The sequence below is a fragment of the Symsagittifera roscoffensis genome, chromosome 9 (assembly GCF_963678635.1).
Source record: "Symsagittifera roscoffensis chromosome 9, txSymRosc1.1, whole genome shotgun sequence".
NCBI classification, from domain to species: domain Eukaryota; kingdom Metazoa; phylum Xenacoelomorpha; order Acoela; family Convolutidae; genus Symsagittifera; species Symsagittifera roscoffensis.
This window is the reverse complement of record NC_087070.1, coordinates 19,177,940-19,192,704: the sequence shown is the minus strand read 5'-3', so window position 1 is coordinate 19,192,704 and position 14,765 is coordinate 19,177,940. Positions and strand designations below refer to the sequence as shown.

Sequence of the window (14,765 nt, the reverse complement as noted above, 5' to 3'; positions counted from 1 at the left end):
TTCATCGAGCATCATTACTCCCAGTCTTCTTTTTATTGTTTGAATTGTACGTTCAACCAAACCACAACCTCTGTGATCCCCCACCGGACAGAATTTTTGCTCGATATTGAGTTCCGAACAGAATTTTTTAAAAGTTTTTCCCTTAAATCCTGAAAATTGGTCCGATCGAATTGATTCAGGGACTCCATGTGTGTCGATATATGATCTCAAGAATTTTACTGTGCTCTTTCCACTTGTGGATTTTGTAACCTTCACTGATGGAAATTTTGAGAATCGATCAATAGCTACTAAAAGATAGATTTTTTTTCCTTTTTGGTTTTCTATAGGCCCCGCGTAGTCTAGTTGTACATCCTGTCCCGGCTGCGTGAGCAGTGGCAATGGTTTTGACGAATTTTTCGAAATAAGGTATTTTACATTCTTACCATATCTGGTACAACTACGACACTCCTCTGCCAAATTCACGATGTCCTTATTCATGTGTGGCCACCACAGATATTGCGCTGCTCCCAACATAGCCTCCTGACCTGGGTGTCCTCGATGGATTCGTTTCAGGACAGCTTGTCGTAGTTGAACTGGTACTGCTAGCCGATTATTCACCAAGATGCAGTCGTCCTGAACTGCCATCTGTGACCACAACGGATTTGTATAGGGTCCCATCAATTCGAATCCTTGTTTATCCCCTCTCTCTACCACTCTCCTGAGGCGGTCCATCCACGTGTCTTCTGTGGTCAATTCTGCTAGCAAGTTTTTGTCGAACAGTTTTGCGAGATTGTCCAGGGTCTCCACTTGTTGCTGCTTTTGCAGTCCTGTTTTTCCTAGTCCCTTTGGCGGTTGAATTGAGCACACTTCCTCCTCACTCTCCGCCTCTTCTGTGGTTGTCAGGTCTACTTCTATTACATTCACCTCACTGAGTTTTCGTTCCGTCGATGCGCTCGGTTTTGGCGATGTTGAACTTGATTCGTGTTCCAAGTTGTCCCTGACTTCTTGGGTATGAGCCACCAGTTCTCGATTTTCCTGAACATTGTTTTCTCCGCCTATTAACTGCCAGAATGAGAGCAGTCTTTGATCCGCTACTCGTTGTTGTTCCGGTTCCAACGACCATTTTACTCGTTGTGCATGACGTGTTTCGCTGTCTGAACTGTCCCTATTTTTTCTGCCTCCTCGTATTGTTTTTCTCGTGCGTTGGACTGTCTCTGTGATCTCCTCCTCTTCCGAGAGTTCGTTATTGGTGGAAAGTGATCGGTTCCACTTTGGGTCCATTATGCTTTCTTCGCGCTCCTCATTCCGCCATTCTTGTGGTGAGTTCGACCACCAGTCGTATGCTGTGTTTTTATTTTCTGACATCTCGATCCTGGAGTCTGTTTTTTTTATTTTGCTCGTTACTGATCGTTTTTTGATTTTGCAATTATTTAAGACTGACTGTTTAGTGGGTTGATTTGACGAAAAAGTGATTTGTTTCTGTTGAACTGTTGTGTTTAGCTGTTTTTGCAGTCGTGGAAACTGTTTTTTCTCGTTCCGGTCGAGCCTTGTTCGATTTTGACCGTTTTGGTTGCTATAGCAACCATTACTTGATGACTGTTTCGTAACATTCCTTCTAGAACATTCTAGTACGTTTTCGTTCCGGTTGAGCGATCTTGAGTCTTTAAGCCTACTGTTCCAGCAGTCGAACGCTTCATGAAAAGAGTTTATTGTCGCTACTACAAACTTTTCGTCTAATTCTGATTCGGGCCAGGGATCATTGAAAGGATCACGCGATAAATAATCAACTATGCCCATGTCCCTCCCCGGAATGTGAACTATGTTGAACTGATATGGCAGTAACCGGTCAACCCACCGGGTTAAACGTGATTGGTAGGTCTTGTTCGATTGATTAACATCCAATGCCGTTGTAAGCGCTTTGTGGTCAGTTGCGATGGTAAATGGTTTCCCCAGAAGGTAGTGTTTATATCTATCTACTGCCCAAACAACTGCCAATAATTCCAACTCATTTGTTGAATTTTTTTTTTCTTGGGCATTTAAGTATCGGGATGCGAACGAAATTGGGGCCCACAACCCTTCATCATTTTGTTGTTCTAAAGTAGCCCCTAGCCCATCATGGCTAGCATCGCATTTAACTCGTGTTTCACGATTTGCATCGTAATAATGCACTTTCGTAATATTTGCCACAGCTCCTTTTATAGCATTAAATGCTACTGTGTGAACATCCCCCCACTCGAATTTTTTCACCGGGAGTTTCATGTTTTTTAACTTTTTCTTTTGATTTTCTTCTTTAAGAAGTGGTCTTAATTTTTCAGTCAGACTAGCTACGTTAGGTATAAATTTAGCTAAGTGATTTATGCTTCCTAGAAATGACCTTAGTTGTTTTAGGGATTTCGGCTGGTCCAAGTTTACTACGGCTTCCGTTTTAGTGATTTTCGGTCTAACCCCTTCTTCTGAGAGATGGTGACCCAACCAATTCACTTCTTGTTTAAAAAATTCACATTTTGAGAGTTTCAGTGCCAAGTTTTCCGCATCCAATTTCTTTAGTACTGCTTCTACTAAGTTTGCATGTTCGATTTCACTTCGCTTTGACACAATAAGTATGTCATCCAGAAAACAGAACGTGATTTTAGCGTGATTGATGGTTCTATCCATAGCCTTTTGAAATTCAGCTGGCATATCTGCTAGACCGTAGAACCCTGTCAAGAATCTGTAAGTTCCAGTTGCTTTTCCACCCACCATGTTAAAATTGCATTGTCTAGCTGTATCAGCAGCCAATTTTAGTTGACTGTACGCATATTTCAAATCTAACACCGAAAAATATAGCGTACCCTTTTTGTTTTCAGTTACAGTCTGGCTTACCCCATCAATAAGTTCATCTACATTCGGCATTTGGTATTTGTTTTTGAACAATTGTCTATTGATTGGTTTTGCATCCATTGCCAATTTTATTGAGTCGTCCTTCTTTACTGTTATCACAATCGGGGCGATAAAGCAATCACTTGTACATTTATCAAGTTTTGTTATATGACCTTCTGTCAATAACTTCTCGATTTCTTTTTTGACCTGATCTTGTGTGTGAATTGGAATTCTTCTCCCCTTTTCTTGAATCGGACATAGTGGGTATTTGAATTTTGAACTGGCAATGTGATTTTTTGAAATGCCTTGCCTTTCAAATAAGTTTTTAAATTTTGTGAAAAATTTTTCTTTCCAACCTTCTGACTGCTCGCACATGAGCACGTCGAACCTGGTGAGTTCTTTTGGCGCCGGTCTTTGTGTAGTCACTATTCCCACTTGTCCTTGCAGATCTAATCCCATGATGTATCTAGTTTTTCGTTCTGATACCAGAAAGGTTGCGCCCTTTACCTCCCAGCCCGCTGACCTCAGATTGGTTTTCAGGGCTCCCAGGATACTGATCGGTTGTTTGTTGTAATCCACGAATTTGGTTTGTAAGTTCAATTTGTCGGACGGTATGAATCTCACTTTGTTTGATTTATCCATGATTTCCTTTGTCGTTGCCGAGTTAAGAAATGAAACAGGACTTCCAGTGTCCACTGTTAATTGAATTATCTGGTTATCTATTCGTACCATGGCTTTTAATGATTTTACGCAATTCAATGTTGGATCGCGAATAGAATCTATTTTCTGAACTCGTATCACTTTTCCGTTTGTGTTGTTTCTCATTTCGTTGATTCGATCTTTCACATATTTTGAAACTCGCTCATTTTCCGGTTGGTAGGTTTGTATTGACATAACTTCAAATTCACTACATGACCCAACACCTTCACTGATCTGGTCGCATTCCTCTACCGAACCTTCCGAATCTTCCGCAACTTCACTTACTTGTTGGGATCTGCACATTTTGGCGAAGTGATTTGGTTTACCACAGTGTTTACAATTCTTCCCCATCGCTGGACAGTTTTTTAGATGTCCCTGTTCAAACGTCCTTCCACATCTATTACATGGTTTTGTTTTCGTGTTTTGAGTTTTGTTATTATTCTGTCTGTTAATTGTTTCTCTTCTATTTGGAGTTTTGGTTTCCCCCCCCCCCCCAAATTTCGAACTGCCATTACAGGTTCCTGTTTTATTCTCACACCCGATGTGTAATTGCTACTTGATCCTCCTGTAGCCGCAGCATTAGTCTTTTGGAATGCCATTGTGGTTAACTTGCTATGTTCGAATTTTATAGCCCTTTTTAGAACTTCCTCTGGATTCAGAGTTTCGAATGTCAACGTGTCCTGCAATGTCATGTTTTTCATTTTCGAGATGAACAAGTCTCGCACTATTTCATTTTCCAATGTCCCCAGTTCTTAACGAGCAGCTTGGGCAGTTAGTGCTGCGTGGAATGATTCTAGAGATTATCCAGATTCTTGCATTCTCGTAAATAACTTGTATCTTTCGTATGTTACACATTTTACCTTTTGAAATGAGACTTCTGCCAACTCTGTTATTTCTCTGAACGTCATTTTCGATATTTCTGCGTGCGGATTCTTTTGTAGGAATCTCTTCTTTCCCTCTGTGCCCAAAGATAGAAATAATCGTGACACCAGTTTCTTTTGTACTTCGTTGTAGAAGACATTGTGTCCGACTCGTGGGCCTCTTGTTTTTCTTTCTTCGTTCTCCAATACTACTCTGTCGCTTGCTAATTTATCTCTAAGAATCCTAGCGTTTCTCGCATCTTCGTTCTCCCCTTCCCTGGGCGTTTCCGGGCGTGGTGGTGGTTCCTCTAATATGTCTTTTGGTTCTTCCAAAATAATCTCTGGGTTCACATTTTCTTTGACCGTAACCGCCATGAGAAATTGTTCGAACCAAATTTTGAATTGCCACGGAGGGTCTAGATTCGCTGATGCCCAAAATACCGGAATTCCCATATCCGTTCTGTTGTCTTGAGCTGCGAATCCTGCTGGCTGCGCCATGTGATATGCGTTGCGATATCAGTTGAAAACAAGTTGTAATTCAATACTGTATTCTGAATATTGAATTTAGATTTTCTCTTTTCTTGGTTTCTTATGTACTGAGAGATAGATCATTGTTAAGTACTCTGATCTCTCGCTTAATCTCAGTGTCAACACTTACGTATGACCTTGAGAATACCATAAAATAATGATTGAGCACCAGAGGTTAGATGTACATACGTATAATAAATACTGCTACTGCAGTAGCGGTATGACATTTATTAATAAATCACTTTAATAAATTAACAAAAAACTCGAAAACTCAAACCGAAAATATGCCTCTCTCAGATTTGTGGACTTTCAAAAATATAGATTCTGTTTTCACGAAAACCAAAAGGCGAAGTTATGAGCGCTGAAGATTGTGTAAGGAGAGCAGTTGTTATTGACAATGGATCCGGTACAGTCAAAGCCGGCTTTGCAGACGAAGATAATCCACGGGCAGTTTTTCCTCCAATCGTGGGCCAACCGAAATTCGATCCCAAACTTTTTGGCTGGGAACACAAAGACACTTACGTTGGCGATGAAGCCCAGGCCAAACGTGAGATTTTGGGAAACAACAGAAAAACTTTAGAACGAGGAATTTTGACTAACTGGAACGACATGGAAAAAATCTGGCGTCACACTTTGTTCAACGAGCTCCGAATAGATCCGGAGGATTATCCAGTGCTTCTAACCGAAACATCTTTGAATCCGAAGTCACATCGAGAACGGATGACTCAAATCATGTTCGAGAAATTTGGAGTTCCAGCGATATATGTTGCGGTCCAAGCAGTGCTGTCGCTCTACGCCGCTGGAAGATTAACCGGATTAGTTCTGGACATCGGGGATGGTGCAACGCAAACTGTTCCAATATACGAAAGCTACTCAATTCAACATGCAATTCAGCTATTAGATTTGGGTGGAAATGATTTAACGAAGTATCTTGGGCAAATGCTTGGCGAGAGAGGGTTGAGCTTCACGACGACGACCGACCTAGAAATTGCTCGGGACATCAAAGAAAAGCTATGCTACACAGCTCTCGACTTTGATCAAGAATTCAAACAAACAAAAAATTCAATTGAGATCAAGAAAACTTATTCGCTCCCCGATGGACAAGTTATCACAGTCGGAAACGAGAGGTTTCGTTGTCCTGAATTTCTTTTTGAACCCGAAATCTTAAAAAAACAGGCTGGTTTCGGAGTCCATAAGATGGTTCACAAATCAATCCAGAAAAGCAATCATGACATCCGGAGATACCTTTATGAAAATATAGTACTTTCTGGTGGCTCTACAATGTTTCCGCGATTCGATGAGCGATTGAGCAAAGAAATCACCCAATTGAAAGATGATAATATAACGGTAAAAGTGCTTGCGCCACCAGAAAGGAATTACAGTACTTGGGTTGGTGGCTCAATTTTGGCTTCTCTGTCTTCGTTTGAGCAGATGTGGATCTCCAAAGAAGAGTTCGATGAATTTGGGTCAACTATTGTACATAAAAAATGTTTTTAAGCGAGAAAATTTATATACATTTTTTGATTTTCCGATCAATTTTTCTGATCATCGTACATAATTATACTTTCTTTGTAATTTGCATTTTTCAAACTGATAACTTTTGAGATATGCTTCAAATTCTTAAGTAATAACTTACCGATTTGAGGTTCTCACTTTACGTTTCAACTAAAATTCAGTATATTTCAACCGTCGCGACCAAAATCGAGTTGGATTTCAACCGTTTCGACCGAATTCTGAAATTAAGTGATTTTCTCGACCAAAAATGCGCTCAACTTTGTGCGAACTAGTGCAAACATTTTTGACCAACTGATTGCATACTTTAGACAAGTTTTGAGTTTTGCGACTTTAATCACTCATTTCTGAACCAGCTGAACTATCCTTATCTTCATGAGCGACTATAGTTCAGTCATGCTGAAATTGTAGCAGACACTTTTGCTCACTTTTGAGAGTTAAAACATTAAGTAGCATCTCGACCCTATTCATTGTGTTCAGATTGAGTAACCTTCAAAATCAGAAGCGCACTTTCCAAAGCTCTCTGTTGCCTTATTTTAGACATTTTTAGGCCTACCAATTTAATTTTTTTTTCTGAGCGCCCCGAGAACCTTAAAAAGAACGTTTTTTGTAAAAATGTTCAGATCAAAACACTGCAATTTTTCGGCGCGCGCTCTCCCTAAAAATCGCAACATATTAGCGTCGAAGACGCTCCAAGAAAAATAAAAGTTTCAGGTTGGTATGGCCGGAAATGGAGGTAAAAAAAATGCCAAAAGTGGTAGAGGAGTCGAATTCCTGAGAGCGAGGCGTCCCACAGCCCCTCCCACCTTATATCAACAAATGAATAGAATCATATGAAGTTGTTCAACTTCTGACGAAGACTCAAAATTAACTCATCAGAACTTCGCATAAGCACTTCAGTCAGCAAATTGCCCACCCAATAAAAATTAAATTGTACTATTTCAAAACTTTCAGCTGAAAAATGTTTAAAAAAAACATAAAAAGTCACCCGGAAAAATACGTTCATTGATTGTTTTTGGCCGCATTTATGTAGTTTGACCAGAGTAAAATAAAGTTTGATCATTTTGATACATAAATCAACCTGAGAATTGACCAGCTTGTACTGTACCAATGACTATGTTTTATTTTTTTTGTTTTTTTTTTTCTGGAAACCAAAATGCTGTCACTCAAGAAGTGAAACTTCTTGTTCCTTCCTATGAATATAAACTTTTACCGGCAAAAAAATAGAAAACGGTTCGCGAATCGTCAACCTAATTTACTGTGCTCACATTTAACTTAAAAAAAACTATTTCCTGAAAATTGATGGAACCAAATACAGTCATGGAAATTGATGGAACCAAATACAGAAAATTGATGGAGCCAACTCTAATACAGTCATATAATACATGCATAAAGCCACGTGTCTCAGAAACCGAAACTTAGTTCTTTACTAATCAAAACAAAAGCTTTGAAACATGCTAAATATCTTTTTTTTCCGAAAAAACCTTATTTAATAGGAATGTTGATATATAATCTTTTAAAGTTAAAACTCACAAAAAAGTTTCAAATTGTTAAAGCTAGTTTGATTGTTACGGCTGAATCGATAAAGCTACAACAACTAATAGGGAGCAATGATTTACAAATAGCTACCTTAAACATTGATCTGCAATGCATTTGTTACAGCAGGCTCCCTGATTAAAAATTTTGAGGGCAAGGGTCAGGCCATGGGCATTGGGAAGATTTCATTTATTAAATAAAAAAAATTGCAGAAACCGCCAAAACTGATGGTTCAATAAAGAGGTAACCAGAAACAAAATGTTTCAAACAAGCCACGAAGGTCAAATATATATTGCAAAAAAGTTCAATCATGCTTACCGTTGCTGAAGTTAGTTTTCTCCAATGAGTTGATGTCAAACTTGACTCACAAATTGCCCGGTAGTGGATTTAAAACCACCTAGATTGGACAAGCTGAGCTTTTGACCGCAAGACTTGTGGATTAAAATAAATGACGGCTCGCTGGTAGGTCTCCATCTTCAGCAGAAAGAGTTAAAGGAAAAAGTGCAGATGTTAAATTGTAAATTATAAAAATTACGGTTAAGAAAACTTTTAACAATAGTAGCTTTTCATATTTGTTATAAGAATCCGAGAATGAAAGTTGGGCGACAAGTTCGGGACTAAATGACTGAAAAACAAGTTCCAAATATTTTAGCTTTTTTTGCGAAAAGATTGAAAAATTTTTCAAAAGCAATGTCAAACTTTAAAAAAGAGCAAATATCTGATTAGTACAGAAACTTTTGCTAAACAACTCAAATTGAGACAAATCAACACCTCAAAATAAAAAATGGACGGAGATGTGAAACCTATCGTTTGGAGGCTTCGTGTGTAAAGCTCTGGGGGCACTGTTCTCCCGAGTTTTGAAAAGTATTGTTAATTTTCAGTTAGAGTTTTGTTCTTAAGCTAGCATATGAAGACATCTGCATACTCTTTTTATGAACTTTAAAGTGTGATACCATTCAAATTTAATAATTGTCATGAGTTATGTTTCGTAAAATGCTTTCAGTTCAATGAACAGTGAAATATTGCTAATTTGGGCGATGATTTTCTATCCAAAACATTTCCTTAATTTTTTGTTTTATAAAAGTGTCTTCATAACACCAGAAGAAACAGAAGAAATTGATCACTTGGCTGGTTTTTAAATCAAAAAGGCAGTTGACCTAATCTTTTTTAGATTTTTTAATAGTCAAATCATGCTGCTAAGAATTGATAGAAAAAGCGAGATCAAGGTAAAAGCTTGCAGCGTCAATTGACAAACTTGTTGCTCAATACCACATAGGATAATTACAAAATTCTTTGAGCCAGACAGTTTTGTTCGTTTTTCCCCGGTAACTTACCATTGTGCTCGATGTTCATTTTTCAACATTAATAGCATTTCAAAAAGTTCACTAACCCTTGAAAAATTTGCTAGGCGCTTCAAATGTTTCATTTTTTTGAATTTGTTCCAACAAATGATGATAATATCACACAAAAAAAAACTTAATTTAATTTTAACAAATCAGCATCTGGAAACTACCACAATTCTTCGCTCACAAGCACTGGTATGATTAAAATATAGATGGGTAGTAACTTGCTAAAATGCATGTCTATTAAAGCTTGAAAAAGGCGGAGAGAAAAACTAGAGATTTGAATGATTTGAAATGTGTGAAAAAACGGTTTCGATAGTTTAAATTGATCCAGTGAGATAAGTAACCGTATGTTAGAAAGTTAGTCGGAGACAATAAATTGGCGGTCATCCAAAGGTGACTGACAAACTCCGAAGGTTAAATACCAGTTAGCGCCAGACAGATAAATGAATTAAGTAGCACAACTAGAAATGGAACATGAACTAAGTTTAGATGCTATGACATTTCCCTCCTTGTAAAAATTCATGACTTTTATTAATGCATCCAATGTAATGCTGTTATCAATAAATCAATAGGATTAATAACGACTTTCCAACTAGAGTTTTTGTCAATCAACTACCACAACCTTTGTTGAAACGTAAACTTTTGAGTTTTTGTCGTTGCACAGCATGCCCTCTCCCTGGAGCTCCACATGTTATAAAGTTTTGTAAGTTTGTTTTAGTAAGTTTGTTACTCAGATTTTCTTTTCTCATTTTCTTCATTTTGCTCCCGACTTATCCGTCTTTTGAATGTTATCAATCATGACTGCCCCCATCTTAGTCACTGCTGTTCGTTTTCTGCCCGACCGTCTTGAACTGGTTTCGTCCAAGGAACTAGCCGAATCTTGACTTGAATAGGAAACAAGTCGTTGTTTCCGACCCCGCTTTTTCCCCCCGGTTGCTGGAATTTGTTCTGTCTCGCGTTCCGTCTCCTGTGGTAGGATTCCTTCAGTACTTTCTTTCCTCCGGTTAATTTCGAGCTCTTTTTCACGTGCCAACGTAAGCTCCGTTGCCGTCTCATAATTGCTTGGACGAATCGTGATCGTTTCGGATTGAACTTGGTCCTGTCCCCCACTAGACGTTCCTTGTCCATCTTCTCCAACGTTTGCTCCCCCACTTGTCGGTTTAACAATTTGTTTAGTTGTGCTTAGCGGTAAATGGTCCTCTGCGTCTGATTCCGAGTCCTCCGCGATTTTCAAATTTTGGAATCATGATCTTTTCCCCATGATGCTGTGACAGGGTCCCTTGGTTCCTTTTGAACTGCCTGGTTGACTACTACTCGTTAGTAACTTCCGTTTTAGATCCCACGGCGTTGGTGGTGCAGCGATTCGTCCCAGCGCCCGTTTTTTTGGAACTTTTGCCTTCTTGAGTGCTACTCCTGATTTTCTAGGCACAGCATCATTACTCATTTTAATAGTATGTTCACTTTGAATAACTATACTGGATTTTAATGGTCTATACCTATTCATATTCGGGTCCCCGGTCTTCTGCATTACGACTGCCGGTGGTATTTTGGCTGGGTCATTTGGTGCTCGCACAATTCCAGGCTCATCATCCTGGTTAGCAACTTGGTCCTCGGCCAATTTCAATGGATGTCGCCTGTTTTTCCGATCGTAGTCTGTGTCAGATCGGACTCCCTATTTTTTATCCATGGGTTCCGGCATTGCTTGGGCGTTTGGGTCTCGTTCATCTAAACAGGCAGATTTTGATCGTATTACATTTTCCCACTTTAGATTCCATAATGAAGGCTTTTTTGTCAAATTTCTGAGAACCGTGTTAGCTTCCCGACCGTGGTGCGCTTCAAACTGTGTTATGCTGAGGGTGGCGTTTTTAGCAAATCTTAAAGCCCCGAGGGCTCTTTCAACCATCCGATCCAAGGGTTCCGGTTCATCCTCCCGCGCATACGTAAGTATTGAACTCTTGATGCTTCCAATCGTGCGTTTGACACATCCTGTTGCCCTATGATCGTTAACTGGCGTTCCCTGTTTATGACAGAATGTCCGAACCTCCTTGGACATAAAGTTTGTTCCTTGGTCAACTCGAATTTGACGCGGAACTCCGTGGGCATTAATGTATTCTTTTAGAAATTTAATAATTTTATCCGACCGGTTCGAATTACAGACCATAGCCGATGGCTAACGAGAAAACCGACCCACCGCCACCAAAACATACTTTTTAGACTCCTTCAAGTAGTTAATGGGCCCCCAAAAGTCCAGTTGAAGCGACTTGTTCGGTTCTTTCGGCTCAGGTATTTTCCCTATATCATCTTTCAAACACATATTTTTCAAGTTCTTACCAGCTAATGTGCATTCGTGGCAATTCCCGGCAATAGTCGCTAAGCCACGAAACATGTACGGGTACCAGATGTTTTTGGCCGCGTCATACATACTCGATTTCCCGTGGTGATATTAATGCAACCTATTGTTCACCGCCGCTTGCAAGATGTTAGCAATCACTAGCCTCTCGTCCATCCATAGACATCCGTCTCTTACATGAAAGTCCTGAGTATACTGTGCATAGTACTTACTCATCGCTGCAATTTTTGAGTGTAACTGAGGGTCTTTACAATTAAACATTTCGATAATGGCTTGTAATTGTGGATCGGAACTATATTGTGATTCTATAAATCGAAGATTAAACAATTCGGGAAGGGCGGTTTGTTTACTGACAACTTTGCAATTTCTCGGAATAACGGACATAACTCTATTTTCGGGATTAACCGGTGGATAACTTTCGCCAGGGTAAACCGACGGAATGGAAATGATGGTGTTTGTTTTAGTGCACCGAACTTCTGTTGTAACCGCTTGCATATCCTGATCAATCGCCTCTATTTCATCGCTACTACTAATGCTAAGGTGACGTTCCAATAGTTTCCTGATTTTTCTCTCCATAATTGAATTATTTTTTGAATTTTGAATGTTTGTATTTGAAGAATTTAAGTAACCAAAGTCAGCTTCAATAATAGTCCCAACTAAGTTTCCACTAGACTTAATTGACCTGCCGGAAATGCAATTCGTCGCTCTATGATTGGTCCAATTTCCACAGCATGATTGTTCGCCCTCTACCGGTTGTTTTCTATTCGATATATTACAAACGCGTTTATTATTAGTAACCGGTGGAGACTCGAGTCTACCTTTGGATAAAGCTTCCGTTTCAAGTCCGAGAGCCGATCTAATTCTACTAATTTTCGCCACTGTAAACATACTATCATAGGTGCTGACCGGTTGAGCATCCAAGCTGGGGTGCCTCGATAAGTAATCGGCGAGTCCAATTTTTGCTCCGGGTTTGTGCTCTACTTGAAAATCGAACGGTATAAAACGATCTAACCATCTGGTTAGTCTGCTGAACATTGTTTTGTTCTTTTTGTTGTTCCAATTTAGCAAAGAGACAACTGCCTTATGATCCGTAACAATTAAACTCTTTCTTCCCAACACATAGTTTCGGAAATACTCCGCCCCCACACAACTGCAAGCATTTCTAATTCATTCGTAGAGTACTTTTTCTCTGCCTCGTTTAAGTACCGGGATGCGAAGGATATTGGCCTCCAGCCGTCGGAATTTAGTTGCTCAAGAACCGCTCCGAGCCCGTTATGACTAGCGTCGCATACGAGTCTTGTGTCACGATGTCTATCAAAGTGCCGAAGTTCTACTATATTAGCCACCTGTTTTTTCAGATTTTCGAACGATATTTGACATTCACTATTCCAAATCTATTCATTTTTCCTGCTAAATAGAGGGCGCAACGAGGCTGATGATTCCGCGAGGGCTGGAAGGTGTTTGTGCAGGCTGTGAATAGAACCCACAAAGGATTTTAGCTGCGACACCGTTTTTGGTGCTTTTAGCGATTCGATCGGTTCCGTTTTTCGGATTAGTGGTGTTATTCCGGTACAAGTTATTTTATGCCCCAACTATTCACATTCTTTCGACGCAAATTGGCATTTAGTAAGCTTAAGCGACATATTCTCGCGGTCTAACTTCCGCAATATTCTTTCGACAGCCGAGATATGCTCAATCTCAGTGCCTTTGGTGACCACCAAAATGTCATCAATAAAAGCGTGCGCCTGCGGAAATTCAGAAAGGATCGTATCCATCACTCTTTGAATTTCCGCTGGCAAGGTTGAAAGGCCGTAGAACCCCGTTTGAAAACGATACGTGCCCGTTGATTTTCCTCCCACCAGCAAAAAATTGCGTTGAAAGCTCGTTTCCGGGCTAAATGGTAATTGACCGTAAGCATACGTAAGATCCATAAAAATATACATCCACTGGTTTCCGTTCGCTTATGGTTTGTCCTACCGTATCCATGAGCTCTTCAATATTCGGCATTTGGTATTTATTCTTGTGGACTTGCTTGTTCAACTCCCGGGATTCTAACGCTAATTTTACTGATCCGTCCTTTTTCACCGTTCTTACAATCGGAGAAACAAAGCACTTGTCCGAACATTCGATCAGTTTTTCGATGTGTCCTTGTCGTAAAAATTTATTAATTTCTTTGTCGACCTTATCCTGCAATGTGATAGGCACTCTACGTCCTTTTTCTTGAATCGCCTTAAAGTTTTGAAAAAATCCGCTTGTACCTTATAATTCTTAATTTTTCCGACTCTGTAAAAAGGTTTTCAAATTGCTTACTGAAATAAATCTGCCAGGGGTCAAATGAGTCCTCCACCTCTGTTGTTTCGGCCTCAGATTTTTCTCCCTGCACTGACATCACATTCTCCTCCGGTGCCTTCTGCACTATCTGCAATCCAAGATTTGGCATTAGCTCTCTTCCAATAATCGATGGTCTGCTTCCTCCGATCACTCTGATATTTGCGTTAGTCACCCATCCGTTCGTTTCCATCCGTTATTCACCCACCCATCCGTAGTCGTAAAGGATTGTTTCCTTAATCCCTGAACTCATCGTCCTCCGGTGCTGGTGCCTTCACATTCACGCTTGCGGTGCCCAATGTCCGTTTCAGTTCTCCAATGGTGAATATTGAAATTGGTGATCCACTATCTATCCAGACATTCGTTTGCTTCCGATTTACTTTGATTGGTAGTCGAGCGCCGGCCACCTTCAATTCCGTCTCTCTCCGAGATTTGATAGCCATGACAACGTAATCTCCTGAGCTATCCGAATTCCACGATCGTTGCTTCTTGACCGGTGTGTTAACCCAGCATACGGAATTCTCATGTTGCAAATAAGTATCCTCAGCGTCGCCTATTTCACTAGCTTCCATGTCCTCCTGATTTTGGGTTAGTCCCATTGCCGGTCTTCCCCGATTGTTCCGCTTCCCCGACAAGTTCTCTCGTAATGTCCCGTTTTCCGGCAGAAATTACACGTCGCATTTTTGGCTGGACATTTAGTAAGGTGTTCCGGCGTAAAATTGGGTTGATCACAATTATAGCATCTTATAGAACAACCCACTTTCATCT

The 14,765-nt window shown here is 40.0% G+C and overlaps 2 protein-coding genes across 3 annotated transcripts in view; one reads left to right on the top strand and one right to left on the bottom strand.

Moving 5' to 3' along the window:
- Positions 1-14,765, bottom strand: part of LOC134853949 (uncharacterized) — a 231,074-nt gene that overhangs the window by 193,476 nt on the left and 22,833 nt on the right. The window lies entirely within an intron of this gene.
- Positions 5,160-6,470, top strand: LOC134854455 (actin, clone 302-like). The gene has a single exon (XM_063870709.1). The coding sequence runs from the start codon at positions 5,280-5,282 to the stop codon at positions 6,420-6,422; it is 1,143 nt and encodes a 380-aa protein (XP_063726779.1). The 5' UTR covers positions 5,160-5,279; the 3' UTR covers positions 6,423-6,470.

Excerpts from the sequence above, each read along its gene's own strand:
- LOC134854455 (XM_063870709.1), top strand. The coding sequence starts at position 5,280 with ATGAGCGCTGAAGATTGTGTAAGGAGAGCAGTTGTTATTGACAATGGA.